The sequence below is a fragment of the Salvia miltiorrhiza genome, unplaced genomic scaffold (genome assembly GCF_028751815.1).
Source record: "Salvia miltiorrhiza cultivar Shanhuang (shh) unplaced genomic scaffold, IMPLAD_Smil_shh original_scaffold_464, whole genome shotgun sequence".
NCBI classification, from domain to species: domain Eukaryota; kingdom Viridiplantae; phylum Streptophyta; class Magnoliopsida; order Lamiales; family Lamiaceae; genus Salvia; species Salvia miltiorrhiza.
Genome location: NW_026651555.1, coordinates 116901 through 137565, shown reverse-complemented (window position 1 = coordinate 137565; position 20665 = coordinate 116901). Strand labels below are relative to the sequence as shown.

General features: G+C 40.4%; 1 protein-coding gene across 1 annotated transcript; it reads left to right on the top strand.

The window, feature by feature from the left end:
* The first annotated feature begins 521 nt into the window (after positions 1 to 521).
* LOC131004850 (transcription factor MYB94-like) lies at positions 522 to 2110 on the top strand. The gene is made up of 3 exons (XM_057931598.1): positions 522 to 965; positions 1066 to 1195; positions 1279 to 2110. Exons 1-3 carry the CDS (start codon positions 833 to 835, stop codon positions 1907 to 1909), a joined length of 894 nt encoding a protein of 297 aa, XP_057787581.1. The 5' UTR covers positions 522 to 832; the 3' UTR covers positions 1910 to 2110.
* The last annotated feature ends 18555 nt before the right edge of the window (positions 2111 to 20665 follow it).

Here is a 20665-nt window from a genome sequence, read left to right as displayed (position 1 = left end):
AGATCATGAGAAGATCAAATATATAGCTGTCTATATGATTCACTTCTGCAATTAATATTACTATGCATGTGTATGTTCACATCCACACAATTTGATCATGGGTTAGTTATGAGCTTCATTACTTGTACACTTATTTTGACTAGAAAACTGCAATACTTCATATCCTATAGTAATGCTATTGGGTACATGTTATGGGGTGTAAGTATTACTGTATCAACATTGGTAAGAAAGCTATATATATTGAAACAAATGAATAATATGAGATGAATGAAAACACAAATTACAATGTCCGATGGAAGTGAAGAATAGGAAACGGAAATCATTCTTGAGAAACAAGCCCCTATATATTGAAAATAGCAAAGGAGTAGTAATTACAGAACTGGGACATGAGTAATTTCCACAGTAATACGCATGCAAAACTTAATTGCATGATGTATGAATTGAGCAATCAATAAGAGAGAGAGAGGGAGAGAGAGAAATTAGGGTTTATAATGGGGAAAATGAAGGTCATTGAATGCCACGCGGTTTTGGTGAGGCAGCAGAGGGAAACAGAAGAGGCAACGCACACAGCTGACTTTAGAGGTTCCATGGCCCTAGTTAATGCCCTTGCTGTCACCTTTTGACTCCTTTGTTTTTTCTACTCTCTCACTCTCTCCTTCCTTCTATATATCCACTTCTAACTATCCCATCCTCTCTCAAATCAACAACAAACTTTCTCTCTCCTTTCTCGTACCTAAAATTAAACCATCAAAAATCAAGAAACACAAGTCTAAAATTTGAGTGTAGTGAAGAAGAAGAAGAAGAAGAAGAAGAAGTAGCAGAATTAGGGCAGATGGGAAGGCCTCCTTGCTGCGACAAAATTGGTGTGAAGAAGGGCTCATGGACTCCTGAAGAAGACATCATCCTAGTCTCCTATGTTCAAGAACATGGCCCAGGAAATTGGAGGGCAGTTCCTGCTACCACAGGTGTGCTTCATTTAATTTCTTCACTTGTAATTTTTTTTTAACCTAATTCTTTTTTTGTGGAATTTTACTTATATGTGTTTGACATCATTCAATTTTGTAGGTTTGAGGAGATGTAGCAAGAGTTGCAGGCTGAGGTGGACTAATTACCTCCGCCCAGGAATTAAAAGGGGCAGTTTCACACTTCAAGAAGAGAAGATGATTATTCAACTACAAGCCCTTTTGGGCAACAAGTAAGTTGTCATCAAATATATATATAAGAAAAAATAATTTCTAAAGTTAGGTTAATTAATTAATTAATAATATAATTTTGTAGATGGGCTGCCATAGCTTCGTATCTCCCAGAAAGAACAGACAACGACATCAAGAACTACTGGAACACTCATTTGAAGAAGAAGCTCAAGAAGCTACAAAACGGCTCAATCGATCAATCCAAAGCCAATAGCAGCAATAACAACAATTTAATCTCCTCGAAATCACACTCGATTTCGCGAGGGCAGTGGGAGAAGCGGCTTCAAGATGATATCACCACCGCCAAACAAGCCCTCCACGACGCATTGTCGTCGGAAAACACCCCCAACGGCGCCGCCGCCGTCTACGCCTCCAGCACTGAAAACATAGCTAGGCTGCTCAAGAACTGGGTGAAGAGCACGCCGGATTCCGTGGAATCCAAGTGCTCGAGCAACGTTTCCACGACCGTCGATTCAGTCTGCAGCAAGGAGGAAGATATGTCTGGGGCGTTCGAGTCCATTTTCGGCTTCGACAACACTCTAGAAACTTCGAATTCCGATGAGTTTTCGAGATCCGCGTCGCCTATGGTTGTTGGTGGTGAGATCAAACAAGAAGAGAATTCAACTTCTTCTTTGTCGATGTTGGAGAATTGGCTGCTGGATTTTGAAGTGAAGGATTATTTGACTAATGTCTCATTTGATGAGGGTTTAGTTTAGTTTAGTTTTTGGATTATTTACAGAATTATTTATTTGGAGGTGGAAAATTTTTATTCTTGGTTATTTAATTAATCATGCCCCTAACACTACACAAGCACTTCATCTTAATTCTGATTTAGTTGTTTTGCTATATCGATGTAAATTCTGTATTTTTTGCTGTGTTCATTAAATGAAAGTAAGGTCCCTATCCATTTCTTGCAATTTTTATGTCTGATATTATTACATTATCTTTTAGTTGGTTTTTATTAGTAAGTGTCACATGTATTATCACAATCAGTATTTGCTAATGCACATGTATTGAATAGGACTGATGATAAAATTTTGCTTCGTGTTTCCAATAATTACGGCAATTCATTTGCGACACATATTAGATGCCGAATGAGTAGCTGGCATTGATGTTTAAGTGAATTCAATTCGATTAATGATTAGGTTTTGATATTTTTTTTTATAAACTAGCTAGTTTCGATTATATGTATAGATTGAATATTTTTGGTTTGGTTTTAATTGAAAAAAATTAAATAAAACAGCTAGAAGAAACTAATTAAACCCGTTTAATGCTGCTTAATTAGAATTTCTAGAGGTTAAAGTGGTATGTTTAAATTATATTTATTTCCATCAACTTTTTTTTAAAAGTTGATGTTGAGGTCATATTATGGATTGTATTCGTTGTGGAGTTTAATATATTTCTATGGATTTTAAAAGTCTGGGTGTATTCGTTCTAGACTTTTTAAAAGTCTGCAGAAATCTGGGTGTATTCGTTCAAGACTTTTAAAAGTCCATTTAAATCTGGGTGTATTCGTTTCAAACTTTTTAAAATTCATACAAATCTAGGTGTATTCGTTATTCCATTGACTTCAAATCCGGAATGACTTTCATGGATTTCATCCAAAAAATACACACGACGAAATCCGGCCAAGAACCACGAGAATTGAAATCCATGGAGTTTTGAGCGAGCGCTGAGTTCCAGCGGCCGCGGCCAAGAAGCCAGCGACCGCTGGAACTCAGCCACCGTTGATAGAGTCCAGCAGACGCTGGATTTGAGCGTGCGCTGGGTTCCCATGAGATTGAGGATTCTGCTGAGCGTGCGCTGGGTTCCCAGAAAAGCGATGAGCAACTGAGCGAGGCCAGCGTTGAATCAAGAAACTCAAGTTCCCATGAGATTGAGGATTCTGCTGAATTGAATGAAACCATCATAAGGCGCTCTGGAAATGTCGAATTCAATAGCTCTGAACAATCTCCAGGGGCAACCGGTTTGGATAGTTCATCCTCAAAGGCTTCTCAGTTTATACGATCTGGTGTCGTAGAAAAGGTTGCTCATACTTTCTGTACTTCTGTATGCAGTATATTTGGCCTATTCCTTTTCTGAGCTTGCTTTTATCGTTTACTCAGAATTCTACCCTGATGCTGAGTGTGGAAGAGGCGGCAGATTCTGGTTATGTTCCTCCTGAATACTCGCTGAATGCTCATGCTTATTCCTAGCGCTCGTTGGAACCCAGCGCTCACTGGATTTCCAGCGGTCGCTGGGTTTCCAGCGGTGCTGGGACTCAGCAGGCGTTGGCATCATGGATTTCAATTTCAGAATTATCCCCTAAATTCTTCGAAAATCAGTGAAAATCGGGGTAAAATCCAACCACGAATTCTTTGAAAGTCGTCTGGAATCTATGTGAATTCCATGGAATTTAAATTCCATGGACTTTTTAAAGTCTGTGGAAATCCAGAATGAATACACCCCCCTTAAGCTGGCGTTTTTTATGTTCTTGAAAATTTTCCAATTACTATTTGTTTTATTAATTCATCGATCGACGTCAATCAAGCGAAAAAAATCCAAAGAGAACTCAAACTAATCTTGTTTCGGATAGTTTAATTTGGTTACTTTTGGTTGGTGTTCATGAATTAAATTATTCAATGTATACCACATTTAATTTTTTTGAATTAACCCAATAAAACCTAACCACCGGGAATTTAATTAAATGAAAGGACATTGATTGTTGTTCAATAACCAAACAATTATATTCGTATCAATTAATTTGTATTTTCTACAAATTTGAATTAGTGCTGATTTTATAAGAATTCGCAACAATTATATTTGTATCAATTAATCGCTAGCATTTTTGTACAAAAGCTCCATCATTCGAATCATAAGAAATTGACATAAAATCTCGACTCAGAATTTTGAAAAAATAATTAAAATAATGCATTATAAGGATACGTTAGGGTTTTGCTTTCTGCTGTACGCGAGCTATAAATAGCCTAAAAGTCTATGAAATTTCTCCAAAAATCTTTGCTTGAAGAAGTGCAGACTGCAGATTGATTTGCGGATTTTGAAAGTCTAATTAATAAATTGGCGTTAGAGTGCATTTCCACCAATTATTTAATAAACTTTTTCTACATGAGCTTCTAGCTAGAAAACCATTTATTCTTATAAAGTCCATCTTAAAATGGAATTGCATTTCGAAGAACTGGTCTTTTTTCCTCAACTTTTTTGTTTTTTTTTCATTAACATTTCATCATAAATACATCAAAAAAAAAAAAAAAATCATAAATTGATGAAGCACAATTATAGCAACGAACATCATACGATCTTTTTTTTTTTTGCCTCTTTGGCTCTTTCCAGAAATTACCATAAAAACATGGAAGTATTCTTCGCGAAAAGAATATATATATATATATATATATATATATATATATATATATATATAGGGGGCCGCTCCAATGAGACCCCCTAATTTTAGTGAGATCTAGGGCACAATCTGGTGCGTTTATTTTATCAATCCTATGGCTGATATTGTATCTGGAGGGCGATTTTTTTTCGCAGGGTTCGAATCCTGGAGGGAGCAGAATATTTTAAATTTTGTTATTCATCAGTATATACTGTATTGTTCATCAGTATATACGGCCCTGTTCATCAGTATATATGTCTTATTCATTACGAAGTTTTTAAATTTTATTTTTCATCAGTATATACATCTTGTTCATTAGATATACGTTTTGTTCATTAGTATTATATGTCTTATTCATTGTACTCATGTTACACGAAAAATAGGGGGTCTCACTGGAGCGCGCCCCTATATATATATATATATATATATATATATATATATATATATATATATATATATAGGGGGCCGCTCCAATGAGACCCCCTAATTTTAGTGAGATCTAGGGCACGATCTGGTGCGTTTATTTTATCAATCCTATGGCTGATATTGTATCTGGAGGGTGATTTTTTTTCACAGGGTTCGAATCCTGGAGGGAGCAGAATATTTTAAATTTTGTTATTCATCAGCATATACTGCATTGTTCATCAGTATATACGGCCCTGTTCATCAGTATATATGTCTTATTCATTACGAATTTTTTAAATTTTATTTTTCAACAGTATATACATCTTGTTCATTAGATATACGTTTTGTTCATTAGTATTATATGTCTTATTCATTGTCCTAGTGTTTCACGAAAATTATGGGGTCTCACTGGAGCGCGCCCCTATATATATATATATATATATATAGGAAGAGGTTCTAATAAAAACCTCTGTTAAAATGAAAACTAGGAACCTAATCTCGACCTTTTAAATATTAGATCTAATGGTTAGGATTTAGTCAACAAAAGGAACTGTGCATCTATTATATTTTACTGTGCACTTAAAAAATATGCAATTTATGCAATTGAAACCAACAATGCAAAATACTCACGCAAATCGAAATTATGCATCTATGCAATTGAAACTGTGCATCTATGCAATCGAAATTGTGCATCTGTAGTTTAATCTCAGCCCTCTATTTTATTTAAATCAATGGCTTTAAATTGGTTCCTAGTTTTCATCTTAAGGGGGATTTCTATGTTAACCCTACCCTATATATATATATATATATATATATATATATATATATATATATATATTGTCACGACCGCACTTGCTAAGGATAGCAAATTCGGGAAAACCGCGACTAGGGGAGGGGAATTAGGAGCGGGATTAGAAAAGGGGCATGTTTAGCTTCTTGATGACTCGACTTGTATAAAGAATTCAATCGAAATATCTAGATATCAACGAAGGCCACAAGGAGACCGTACATAATATTATCCCAAAACGGGGTACTCAATGGTTTTAGTACATTATTAAATAATACATATTGTTTGACAAATGACATAATATCTTAACATAATCAGTGTTCGCAGCGGAATAACAATAACTTGAGTATATGTATGAAGACATATACTCCACTCTGAGGTTCTCGTCCTAAATTGACAAAAGCTCCGCTTGCACACTACATCCTCGATCACAGCTCAACCTGCACATTTAAAAATACATGCAGGGCTAAGTACAAAAGTACTTAGTGGACACTTGCCGAAATTTACATATATGCATAATATTTTATTGTCAAGCCTTTCAACAGTAGTAATATACGAGGGTTTTCCTTTAAAGACTCGTATTTACCAAACATAATATCATTTCTTTCATCAATAACCCGCGCAGGTATTTTATATCATTAATCACCATATCAGTAACTCGTGCCGAGAGGGAGGCCTCCCTCTACGGACACTATGATCGGCCAACCCGCTAGATGACTCACGATCACAAGGTGTACACTAATTCCGAAGGGATTTGCGGTCCCATCCAGAATCCGAATTCGATTAACATCAGATAGGCAATTAATAATAAAACATAAAGCATTTAGGCATTGACAATATCATTTAAATTCATAAGCATAAAGTCTTAACAATTCTACTATATGATTTTAGTTTATACGTAAGAAAGCCCACCTGAATAGCAGACTCACGGTTTAGCTCTAACTCTGGTGCTTGACCTTTAATCCGAGAAAATAAAAATAAGATTCTAATTCTCGAAAAAATCTCAATAAATGAGGATGCGTGAAATGATTATGCATGACTCATATTCCTTTAATTAAATTATGAGATGCTAATCCTATTTAAGGAATTAAAGCTCGTCTTATGAGGACGGATTATTAATCTTTAATAATCTACTCATCTTAAAATAATCTAATTTACTTACTAATTAATGATTAGTAAGTCTTAAAAATTTATCACTAATTAAAAATAATTAGGATTAATAATGGGGCCTAAATTAATAAATCTCATTGGGCTTAACTAAATAAATTTCATTGAACTTAATCAATTAAATAGTAGGAGTTCAATTAATAAAAATAATAAATTCATTATTAACAATTAATAGAAGCCCAATCAAAATAAATAATAAGAGCCCATTTATAGAAATAATAGAGTCCAAACAATATATATATTAGCCCAATGGAAATAAAATAAGCAAAGCCCAATTGAATTAATCTCCGGCCCAACAAATAAAATAAACTAGGCCCAAAGAGAAAGCCCAAAAATCCGGCCCAAACCGGCTCAAAATCGGCCCAAATGAAAATAAAACAAGGCCCAAAATCCTCCCTTAAGTCTTCACTCTCGGTTCTCTCTATCTTCTCTCACGTCTCATATATATTTTCATTTTAGTCTCTTTTATCATAAAAATAATGAATCATGCTGTTTACTGCATAAATCTTATCTTTGTTTCACAAGTAGTTGGTGTGATGCCTTTTTCTTCGTTTTCGATGTGGACAAGTTGAACTAAATCAGATTATGTTTGAATTAATAAGTGCTTTATCTCTCTTTTATCTTATTAAAGAATAACACTCCCCCTCTCTCTTAATTATCGAGACTCCCCTTTTTTTTTATAAAGCAGAACCCACTATTTCCTAATATCAATACTGCATCTCTCCTTCTCAATTAAAAAAAAAACGTCGCTGGTATTTCTCTCTCTCTCTCAATCGATTTTTTTTTCTCTCTTTTTTTTTAAAAGCAAAACATGTTCTCTCTCTCTCTAATTATCAATAATTCACACCACTCAACATCTCCCTTTTCTTTATTAAAGTAGAACATTCCCCCTCTCTCTTATCTTCTCTCACGCCTCTCTATCTCTCTCACTCGATTTTTCTCTCAAAAATCAAGAAAATAAACGCTGCAACATCTCTCTCTTTCTATTCTCGCAACAATCCAGCCGCCTCCTCACGAGTTCCACCGCCAACGGTTCCGGCGAGGCTGAAATCTTCGCCGCTCCGCCCTCTGGACGTTCCAGCCGTCGCCGAGGAATTTACCGCCGACTGCTGCTGTTCCCGGAGTCGCGGCCTGGAGTTTCAGAGCTCCGAAATCCGGCGAATCAGCCTCTATCGCGCCGAGGTCCGGCGCCTCCTTCTCTCTTCCTCAATCTCGCTCTGCCTTCAATCGCCCACTGAAGTCGCCGCCGTCTGGAGTTGCCGCCACCGTCGCCAGCTGGAGCCTCGGCAGCCGCTGCCTCTCCTGGAATTGCTGCCGTTGCTGCTGCTCTGGATTTGGCGAGAGACGGCAGAACAGCCGCTGCCGACAGAGGCCAGCTCGCCGGCTGTCTTCCTCCGAAGTTGGCGCCGCTGTCGTTGGGAGACCGGCGAACGCCTGCTGCTTCACCCGCGAGTCGCCAACTGCTCGTCGTTGCCACCGCTGTAGTAGGGAGGTCGACGAACAGCCGGGGTCTCGATCGCTTGTCGCCACGGCCTCTGCCTTCTCCTTCCTCGACTCGAGTCCGAGGCTTCCTTCGGCGGAGCCGAAGGTCGCCACTGCTGTTTAATTCCGACGAGCAGCGGGCTCTGCTGCCTATGTATATCGTCGATTGATCTCGCTTGCTCGCCGCCGCTGACTCGAAGCCGAGTCGAGCAGAGCAGTCAGTTGTTTCCTTAGACTCGACTGAACAGGGCGGTCAGCCATTACTCTTCTAACAAGCTAAGTTATCTACTTTCATTCTTCTTCTACTTCAGTTTCTAGTTGTTAAGCGTGGGGGTTCTCATGATTCGCTGTTCTAAGGTGTAGAGTATAACAATGTATGAATCCTCGACTTGTTGAGAAAAGTTATCGATCAAGTATGCATATGTGGTTCGCTATATCTTTCTGTAATATTTCTCATCCTATGTTTCGAATTTCTTTTATATGAAGTGAGGGAAGTGAAATGCATATATGAAGATAGTGAACTGAAAATACCTTGAATGGTTTTGTTGGTTGGTTATTGTTTGAATGAACTGATACTTGAAAATGCTTTGGCAGAGAATGTTGAAGAGCAGTGCAGTCTTTCCTCTTTTTGCTAGGAACGTTTGTGGAATGGGAATGAGGAGATTATGCTTGGTGATTTCTCGATGGAAGGAGTAGATTTGTTGCTGTGATGAAGATGGTGAATGAGGATGGCTTTATACTGAACTTATGGAGAGCTGATTAGTGTGAAAAGATGATGAATAGTACGGCTAAATTGAGGCGTGGTTGAAGAATTTAATGTGATTAGATTTGCTGCTGACAATTTAGATTTGTCTGTTGAATATTTGAGATTTTGCTTGCTGCAATTTTTTTGACTACGTAGGAGTGAAATAAAAACTAAGCACGGGTGAGAATAGAGTGGCTGAGGGAGTATGGCGTGCTAGATTTAATACACGGAATAATATCTAAATTAATATCGTAGATTTAATTCTTCACAAGCCGGAATAAATTCACGACTCAAGAAATAATAATAATAAATAAAAAAAATAGAAAATTAATTCTATTGTGATTAATAATTAACATGACTTAACTAAGTCAGTTATGAATCTGAACTGAATAATTATTGGCTTACTCAATAATTCTCATCGTGGTTTTACTCACGCGAAGCTAACTGGCTTAGAAATAAAATAATAACCATGCTTCAATAATTCAGTGTCATAAGCTGAATTTAAATCATAAATAATTAATGAGCTTGATTTACTGAAAGATGAAATAATAATTATCGTATTACTGGATTTAAATATAATAAAAGAGCGGGTTGTTACATACTACCCCTCTTAACAAAAATTTCGTCCCGAAATTTGCATACCTATGTGAAAAGTTCTGGGTATTTTTCTTTCATCTGGTCCTCAAGTTCCCACGTTGCTTCTTCCGGTCCATGGTGTCTCCACAGTATTTTGACTGACGCGATCGATTTATTTCTTAACTCTTGCACCTTTCGGTCCAAAATGGCTTCAGGTTTTTCCTCGTACGTCAAGTCTGGGTTAAGAATCATTTCATCTTGGTGAATCACGTGTTTGGGGTCAAATACGTACCGTCTTAGCTGTGACACGTGGAACACATTGTGGACGTTTCCAAAGCTAGGTGGCAGTGCCAACCTATATGCTACGGGACCTATTCTTTCAAGGATCTCATAAGGTCCTACAAAACGGGGTCTCAATTTACCCTTAACACCGAATCTAACGATCCCTTTTGAGGGTGACACTTTCAGGAAAACCTTGTCTCCAATTTGAAATTGTAGTTCGGTTCGTCGGGTATCAGCATAAGACTTCTGTCTGTCCTGAGCCTCTTTAATTCTTGCTCTAATCTGGCGGATGGTCTCAATCATCTCGCTTACTGCATCTGGCCCAAGGATTTTTCTTTCACCCACCTCATCCCAGTAAAGTGGTGATCTACACTTCCTTCCATACAGCGCCTCATAAGGTGCCATATCAATGGTTGCCTGGTAACTATTGTTGTAGGCGAATTCGATTAACGGCAGCACTGATTCCCAACTTCCTCCTCGGTCTAGCACCACTGTCCTCAACATATCTTCAAGGGTCTGAATTGTCCTTTCTGATTGTCCATCTGTTTGAGGGTGAAAGGCGGTGCTAAAGTTTAATCTCGTTCCCAACTCTTTCTGTAAACTGATCCAAAATCTAGAAGTAAATTTTGAATCTCTATCTGAAGTAATGGATATTGGTATTCCATGTAGCCGCACAATCTCACGAATGTACAGTTGGGCTAGTTTCTCCGATCCATGGGTAATTGGAATCGGTATAAAATGAGCGCTTTTTGTGAGACGGTCTACTATTACCCAAATAGCTGTGTTGCCCCTATTTGTCTTGGGTAAACCCGTCACGAAATCCATTGCTATGTGCTCCCACTTCCATTCTGGGATTTCCAATGGCTGTAATTTCCCATATGGTCATTGATGTAAAGCTTTCACTTGCTGGCATGCAAGGCAACGCTCTACAAACGAGGCTATATCTCGTTTCATCCCGTCCCACCAAAACTTCTGTTTTAGATCTTGGTACATTTTGGTACTCCCGGGATGAGCGGTATAGGGCGTGTCATGAGCTTCACTCATGATCTCGTTTCTGAGTTCCTCGTTATGGGGAACACACAATCTTCCTTCAAAAAGAACTGCGTTATCCGTTGCCTCTTGGTAGCCTCCTGGCGTGCCTGTTCGGATCTTGAGACGGACTTTTTCCAAGCTCTCATCCGTTCTCTGGGCACTGACGATCCTTTCTCTGAGGTCTGGGACGGCTACTAGAGTTGCAATAATTGCTCTTGTCGTTGCCGGTGGCTGAACCACTTCTATCTTCAATTTGTCAAAATCTCTTACAAGCATGTCCTCTTGAGTGAGAAGAAGTCCTAATTCGGATTGAGTTTTACGACTTAAAGCATCAGCTACTACATTAGCTTTTCCCGGGTGGTAGTTGATACCGCAGTCGTAATCCTTCACGAGCTCGAGCCATCTCCTCTGTCTCATATTCAAGTCTTTATGCTCGAAAAAATACTTAAGGCTTTTGTGATCAGTGAAGATTTCACATCTAACTCCGTATAGATGGTGTCTCCAAATTTTCAAAGCATGCACAATTGCTGCCAGTTCCAGATCATGAGTGGGGTAGTTCAATTCATGTGGCCTTAGTTGTCGCGAGGCGTAGGCAATGACCTTTCCTTCTTGCATCAACACACAACCTAGCCCATTTTTGGACGCGTCCGTGAAGATCACGTATTCTTTATCGGCTGCTGGAACTGCTAGCACTGGTGCAGTTGTCAATTTCTTCTTCAGCTCTTGGAAGCTGGCTTCACACTCTTCGTTCCACTTATACTTGATTCCTTTGCGAAGTAATTGCGTCATTGGTCTCGCTATTTTAGAGAATCCTTCGATGAATCTCCGGTAGTATCCTGCCAAACCTAAGAAACTCCGGATTTCATTAGGTGTGGTTGGTGATTTCCACTCGCGCACGGCTTGCACCTTGGCGGGGTCCACCTTGATTCCATCTGCTGATACGATGTGCCCTAGAAACATTACTTCTTTCAACCAAAATTCGCACTTGCTGAATTTGGCGAACAATTTCTCCGTCTTTAATGTCTCCAGGATGATTCTCAAATGATTTTCATGCTCTTGGTCATTCTTAGAATAGATGAGGATATCATCTATAAACACTAAGACAAATTTGTCTAAGTATGGATGGAAAACTCGATTCATGAGGTCCATGAATACTGCCGGTGCATTGGTTAGACCAAATGGCATGACAATGAATTCATAGTGACCATATCTTGTGCGGAAAGCGGTCTTAGATATATCCTCTGGTCTGATCCTCAGTTGATGATAACCAGACCTTAAATCTATTTTTGAGAATACACTGGCTCCTTTGAGTTGATCGAACAAATCATCTATCCTTGGAAGAGGGTATTTGTTTTTAAGCGTCAGTTTGTTCAGCTCTCGATAATCAATGCACATTCTCATGGTTCCATCTTTCTTCTTGACAAAGAGTACAGGCGCTCCCCAAGGCGAGACACTGGGTCTGATGAAACCCAAGTCCAAGAGTTCCTGTAGTTGCACCTTTAATTCTTGTAGTTCCTTTGGGGCCATCCTGTACGGTGCCTTTGATACTGGGGCAGATCCAGGTTCTAGATCAATGGTGAAATCTAGTTGCCTGTCTGGAGGTAGTCCTGGCAATATTTCAGGAAAAACTTCTGGAAAGTCTCGTACTATTGCCACATCTTCCACCTTCTTGTCTTCACTAGCTTCCCCGTTTAGGTAGACGAGATAAGCTGTGCTTCCTTCCTTTATCATCTCTTTTCTGGCTTGTAATGCGGATATCACTGGTACTCTTTTCTTCATACCTATGCCGTGAAATTCCGTCGGTTCCTTTCCAGGTGGTCGAAGAGAAATTTTTCGTTCACTACAAAGGATGGTGGCGTGATTCTCAGCTAGCCAGTCCATTCCTAAGATCATATCTACGTCCCGCATGAGCAGAATATTAAGATTGTTCGCTACCATCTTAAGTTCTCCTATTTCAAATTCTACGTTCGAGCAAACATGTGTGGTGGTAGATCTTTCTCCTGAGGGTGTAGTGATTCTTAAGGCACACTTAGCTCGTTCTGATTCGATTTCTACGGTATCTACGCAAGGGGCAGATATAAAAGAATGCGAGGCACCAGTATCGAACAGAATCATTATGGAAAAACCTTTAAGCTTGCCCATACCTGCCAGGTTTCCTTGGTTTTTCTCGGGCTGGTTTTGGGTGAGAGCAAAGGCTCTCGCCTGCTGCGGCAATGGTTGCTGCCGCCTCTGTTGCTGTTGGCGCTGTTGGTGCTTGTGTTGGTATTGCTGCTGGTATGGCTGTTGTTGGCGGGGCTGGTATTGGTATTGCTGCTGGTATGGCTGTTGTTGGCGGGGCTGGTATTGGTATTGCTGCTGGTATGGCTGTTGTTGGCGGGGCTGGTGTTGCCCTTGAACTGCTTGCAGGGGCTGGGCATAAGTGGCCCTGATTGCCGCGCCCTGCTGTTTGTTGGGGCATTGTGAGGAGTAGTGGCCCTTCTGGCCACACGTGTAGCAACTGTCAGTTCCAGCCTTACAGACACCACGATGTGGTTTGTGGCATTTTGGACAAAGGGGAACTTCATTTTGTCTTTGGCTGCCTCCAGCCGGGGCAGGACCCTGTTGCTTCCCTTGTCCTTGTTTCTGATATTGTCCCAACGGCGCATTTCCTTGCCATGGCCTCTTGTTAGTCTGGTTTTCATTTCCTCCATGGTCGTTCCAGTTGCGCTTCCCTTTAAAGTTCTGAGGGCGTGCAGGTGGGTTGGCTGGCGCTGAGGTCTGTGGCGGAGCCAACCTTTCTACTGGCATCGCAGCTTCGATGTCCAGTGCCCTGTTCAAAGACTCAGTGTATGAGAGTCCACCATGACTAGCTAGAGTCATCCGAATCTCGTGCCTCAGACCGGCACAAAATTTCTCCGCCATTTTCTCATCAGTATCCACCTGTTGTGGAGCATAACGCGATAGATCGCAGAATTCTCTGTCATACTCTGTCACCGTCTTCTTCCCTTGTTTCAGGCTATAGAACTCAGCCTCCTTCTTCTTTCTGTAGCTCTTGGGAATATACTTATCATATAATCCCGTCTTAAAGTCTTCCCAAGTGTATGCTGCCCATTGTTCGGGAGTCAGAGTCTTTCGGCGGGCTTCCCACCAAAAGTCAGCCGATCCGGCTAGTTGGAAAGACATACACGAGAGTCGCTCCTCTTCTGTGCAGTGTAGGAAGGTGAAGATACGCTCCAAGGCGCGTATCCAAGCTTCGGCCTCGGCTGGGTCGCCTGTTCCGGTGAATGTGGGCGGATTCTGTCGAAGAAACAGTTCTTCAGTCCTTCTAGCAGGGGGTGGAAGGGGTGGGGTAGGTTCCCTGTCGTTTCGCCGTCCCTCAGGTATTTCATCACGATTTCCATTGTTGTTAACGTTCCTCCTAGCGGGGCGACCTCGTTTAGGCGGCATTCTGTACAATACAAACACCCATTTTAACGCATTCTATACAGGAGTCTCTAAGGTAATTAATAAAGATCTGTTTGTCAAATTTAACTTATCATAACTCCAAAACTAAAATATAACAGGAACCGTTGCATGCACAAGTCACATTATTCAAAATTACTATATTCTTAACTGACTCGTGAAGAATAAAACTCGTAGAGAAACATAAAACATACATGAGATCGTCGTAGAAAGCCCATGCTAGGGTCATATATATATCATGGAATATTGCCTCATCGAGGGCTTTTACATCGTCAACCCAAAATGTAAGTAAAGTCTATCTAGTACTCCCTATGATGTATCGGCTTACTAGTTAAGCAATCACAAAAGGGTTTTTATTCGCGGAATGTCCCAGAGACCAACATTTCCGTACTAATGCTAGCTAGAAACAACATAAATAAAAACATAGTCATTGGAACGAATTATCGTTTCCGGAGTACATCCACAAGCTAAAACTATCAAATCTGTGAACTCTGAGTCGCGGTACGACTGCTCCTCGGTGACGCCAGGGGGTCCTCTTCTGGATCCTCCTCGGGGTCCTCCTCCTCATCCTCGCCCGGCTCCCAGCTGGGCAACGGAGTCTCTCCCTGGCCCTCGTCTGTCTCCCGCATGATCTGGGCTGAGCGGAAGATATCGTCCACAATCTCACGGATCGGATCGTCTCTGGTGCTGATCCTGGCCGTGGCACGAGGCTCGGTTGGAGCTGGAGGTGGCACGGGTTCAGGACGAATAATCCTCATCGTACCATACTGTGCTGTATCATCATCCTCCTGCATAGGGTAATTGTCCCTATTTAGGAACTCTCTCATGTTGGCCATGACCCTGTCGACATCTGCCATGGAAGCCTCAAACCTTGTGTCTATCGTAGGTATCAGTGGTGGTGGAGTAGCAGTAGCTCGGATCGCTGAGTCAGGAGGCGATGGGAAATCCCTACGAGCCCGGGGACGAGAAGGGCCTGTCTCGTCATCGTGCCTACCACGGCGCCCTAGAACTGAGGCACGTGGTGGAGAATCTCATGGCAAGGCCATCGGAGACTCAGGGGCAGTAACGGGTGTCTCCGCTGGCAAAGGCGTCCCCACTTGTACGTAGTCTCCCGGAAGGATGTAGGGCCCTAGAGGGGCGCAGCCCCATAAAGTGAAACAGATCTGAAGCTCCACAATAAAGCTAGGGAAGTCTCCCACGAGGTCGTGATAATCCTCCCGGCGAAAGATGTAATGGGCAGAGATCAGCCTAGCCCATCCTTGCCACTCGAAAGGTAATAGTAAGATCAACCTCTGGATACCGTCATACCCTGATACTCCATGTGCACTCGCCTCGACCCAGTGTCTGTGAAAACCTGCGAGGAACTGTCCGAGGTTATCCCCGTGACATGGAGCATAGGTGCGGTAGGACTGCTCGACCTCCTCTGGACTAGCCCATGGGGGCAGTGGTCGTCGTCGGGTGAAAACAGTCCTCGCCATCTAACAAAGGAAATTCTATCGTCAAAAGTAGCACACGACAAGTAACTTAAGGCGATAAGGTTCTAAATATCTAAAATCGGAAAACAAGTTCGGTTCAATAACCATAACGTGCAAAAACACCTCATCATCTAAATCTAGCATTTACACAAGCCATACAGGTTCTTAATACTTAATCACAGATTACCAATTCGACTATCATATAGTTCTAGTGTCGTTGTTTACCGAACTTAGGGCTTGTTATGAAATGATGATATACTCTTAGATCTAGCAACGGGCACTAAAAGTTTCAACAAAATAAGTTCAAAAGGCCAAGTTAATTCGAGATCTCATCGTAGAAAAATGCTCGAATATTTAAGCTATGCCCATGCCATCAACGTACTATTGGCGTTCGTTACGCTGCTCAATCTTCATGCTCGTGGTTTCATCATGCGACCCTTTGTGTGATTCTTCTTTCTCTATTTCAACCGTCATTGTTGATGTCATCATAACATGAAGAAAAGTTAAGGCATCTCCCTAAGTTCTCTTCTATGTTCCGTCGTGTAAGTGAGCATATATAACTTAATAGTTCTAAGTTCTTGTGATTCATACAATAGTCATACTTATTCATGCTTCATACATTTCAAGAAATTAACTTAATTAAAACTTGAAAGCACTTACCATAACCTCCGTTGAGCGTGACGAGATGTAGTGCCAAGCTTTTGTCAACTAGTTCAAAGTGTATTTACTTACTTAATCTAGACTCAACTTAGAAGGAATGAGTAGTACTCAGAGCAAAAGAAATGCTCTGATACCATTCTGTCACGACCGCACTTGCTAAGGATAGCAAATTCGGGAAAACCGCGACTAGGGGAGGGGAATTAGGAGCGGGATTAGAAAAGGGGCATGTTTAGCTTCTTGATGACTCGACTTGTATAAAGAATTCAATCGAAATATCTAGATATCAACGAAGGCCACAAGGAGACCGTACATAATATTATCCCAAAACGGGGTACTAAATGGTTTTAGTACATTATTAAATAATACATATTGTTTGACAAATGACATAATATCTTAACATAATCAGTGTTCGCAGCGGAATAACAATAACTTGAGTATATGTATGAAGACATATACTCCACTCTGAGGTTCTCGTCCTAAATTGACAAAAGCTCCGCTTGCACACTACATCCTCGATCACAGCTCAACCTGCACATTTAAAAATACATGCAGGGCTAAGTACAAAAGTACTTAGTGGACACTTGCCGAAATTTACATATATGCATAATATTTTATTGTCAAGCCTTTCAACAGTAGTAATATACGAGGGTTTTCCTTTAAAGACTCGTATTTACCAAACATAATATCATTTCTTTCATCAATAACCCGCGCAGGTATTTTATATCATTAATCACCATATCAGTAACTCGTGCCGAGAGGGAGGCCTCCCTCTACGGACACTATGATCGGCCAACCCGCTAGATGACTCACGATCACAAGGTGTACACTAATTCCGAAGGGATTTGCGGTCCCATCCAGAATCCGAATTCGATTAACATCAGATAGGCAATTAATAATAAAACATAAAGCATTTAGGCATTGACAATATCATTTAAATTCATAAGCATAAAGTCTTAACAATTCTACTATATGATTTTAGTTTATACGTAAGAAAGCCCACCTGAATAGCAGACTCACGGTTTAGCTCTAACTCTGGTGCTTGACCTTTAATCCGAGAAAATAAAAATAAGATTCTAATTCTCGAAAAAATCTCAATAAATGAGGATGCGTGAAATGATTATGCATGACTCATATTCCTTTAATTAAATTATGAGATGCTAATCCTATTTAAGGAATTAAAGCTCGTCTTATGAGGACGGATTATTAATCTTTAATAATCTACTCATCTTAAAATAATCTAATTTACTTACTAATTAATGATTAGTAAGTCTTAAAAATTTATCACTAATTAAAAATAATTAGGATTAATAATGGGGCCTAAATTAATAAATCTCATTGGGCTTAACTAAATAAATTTCATTGAACTTAATCAATTAAATAGTAGGAGTTCAATTAATAAAAATAATAAATTCATTATTAACAATTAATAGAAGCCCAATCAAAATAAATAATAAGAGCCCATTTATAGAAATAATAGAGTCCAAACAATATATATATTAGCCCAATGGAAATAAAATAAGCAAAGCCCAATTGAATTAATCTCCGGCCCAACAAATAAAATAAACTAGGCCCAAAGAGAAAGCCCAAAAATCCGGCCCAAACCGGCTCAAAATCGGCCCAAATGAAAATAAAACAAGGCCCAAAATCCTCCCTTAAGTCTTCACTCTCGGTTCTCTCTATCTTCTCTCACGTCTCATATATATTTTCATTTTAGTCTCTTTTATCATAAAAATAATGAATCATGCTGTTTACTGCATAAATCTTATCTTTGTTTCACAAGTAGTTGGTGTGATGCCTTTTTCTTCGTTTTCGATGTGGACAAGTTGAACTAAATCAGATTATGTTTGAATTAATAAGTGCTTTATCTCTCTTTTATCTTATTAAAGAATAACACTCCCCCTCTCTCTTAATTATCGAGACTCCCCTTTTTTTTTTATAAAGCAGAACCCACTATCTCCTAATATCAATACTGCATCTCTCCTTCTCAATTAAAAAAAAAACGTCGCTGGTATTTCTCTCTCTCTCTCAATCGATTTTTTTTTCTCTCTTTTTTTTTAAAAGCAAAACATGTTCTCTCTCTCTAATTATCAATAATTCACACCACTCAACATCTCCCTTTTCTTTATTAAAGTAGAACATTCCCCCTCTCTCTTATCTTCTCTCACGCCTCTCTATCTCTCTCACTCGATTTTTCTCTCAAAAATCAAGAAAATAAACGCTGCAACATCTCTCTCTTTCTATTCTCGCAACAATCCAGCCGCCTCCTCACGAGTTCCACCGCCAACGGTTCCGGCAAGGCTGAAATCTTCGCCGCTCCGCCCTCTGGACGTTCCAGCCGTCGCCGAGGAATTTACCGCCGACTGCTGCTGTTCCCGGAGTCGCGGCCTGGAGTTTCAGAGCTCCGAAATCCGGCGAATCAGCCTCTATCGCGCCGAGGTCCGGCGCCTCCTTCTCTCTTCCTCAATCTCGCTCTGCCTTCAATCTCCCACTGAAGTCGCCGCCGTCTGGAGTTGCCGCCACCGTCGCCAGCTGGAGCCTCGGCAGCCGCTGCCTCTCCTGGAATTGCTGCCGTTGCTGCTGCTCTGGATTTGGCGAGAGACGGCAGAACAGCCGCTGCCGACAGAGGCCAGCTCGCCGGCTGTCTTCCTCCGAAGTTGGCGCCGCTGTCGTTGGGAGACCGGCGAACGCCTGCTGCTTCACCCGCGAGTCGCCAACTGCTCGTCGTTGCCACCGCTGTAGTAGGGAGGTCGACGAACAGCCGGGGTCTCGATCGCTTGTCGCCACGGCCTCTGCCTTCTCCTTCCTCGACTCGAGTCCGAGGCTTCCTTCGGCGGAGCCGAAGGTCGCCACTGCTGTTTAATTCCGACGAGCAGCGGGCTCTGCTGCCTATGTATATCGTCGATTGATCTCGCTCGCTCGCCGCCGCTGACTCGAAGCCGAGTCGAGCAGAGCAGTCAGTTGTTTCCTTAGACTCGACTGAACAGGGCGGTCAGCCATTACTCTTCTAACAAGCTAAGTTATCTACTTTCATTCTTCTTCTACTTCAGTTTCTAGTTGTTAAGCGTGGGGGTTCTCATGATTCGCTGTTCTAAGGTGTAGAGTATAACAATGTATGAATCCTCGACTTGTTGAGAAAAGTTATCGATCAAGTATGCATATGTGGTTCGCTATATCTTTCTGTAATATTTCTCATCCTATGTTTCGAATTTCTTTTATATGAAGTGAGGGAAGTGAAATGCATATATGAAGATAGTGAACTGAAAATACCTTGAATGGTTTTGTTGGTTGGTTATTGTTTGAATGAACTGATACTTGAAAATGCTTTGGCAGAGAATGTTGAAGAGCAGTGCAGTCTTTCCTCTTTTTGCTAGGAACGTTTGTGGAATGGGAATGAGGAGATTATGCTTGGTGATTTCTCGATGGAAGGAGTAGATTTGTTGCTGTGATGAAGATGGTGAATGAGGATGGCTTTATACTGAACTTATGGAGAGCTGATTAGTGTGAAAAGATGATGAATAGTACGGCTAAATTGAGGCGTGGTTGAAGAATTTAATGTGATTAGATTTGCTGCTGACAATTTAGATTTGTCTGTTGAATATTTGAGATTTTGCTTGCTGCAATTTTTTTGACTACGTAGGAGTGAAATAAAAACTAAGCACGGGTGAGAATAGAGTGGCTGAGGGAGTATGGCGTGCTAGATTTAATACACGGAATAATATCTAAATTAATATCGTAGATTTAATTCTTCACAAGCCGGAATAAATTCACGACTCAAGAAATAATAATAATAAATAAAAAAAAATAGAAAATTAATTCTATTGTGATTAATAATTAACATGACTTAACTAAGTCAGTTATGAATCTGAACTGAATAATTATTGGCTTACTCAATAATTCTCATCGTGGTTTTACTCACGCGAAGCTAACTGGCTTAGAAATAAAATAATAACCATGCTTCAATAATTCAGTGTCATAAGCTGAATTTAAATCATAAATAATTAATGAGCTTGATTTACTGAAAGATGAAATAATAATTATCGTATT

Excerpts from the sequence above, each read along its gene's own strand:
- LOC131004850 (XM_057931598.1), top strand. The coding sequence starts at position 833 with ATGGGAAGGCCTCCTTGCTGCGACAAAATTGGTGTGAAGAAGGGCTCA. Across the intron at positions 966-1,065 it reads GGCAGTTCCTGCTACCACAG|GTTTGAGGAGATGTAGCAAG; the intron begins GTGTGCTTCATT and ends TCAATTTTGTAG. Across the intron at positions 1,196-1,278 it reads CAAGCCCTTTTGGGCAACAA|ATGGGCTGCCATAGCTTCGT; the intron begins GTAAGTTGTCAT and ends ATAATTTTGTAG.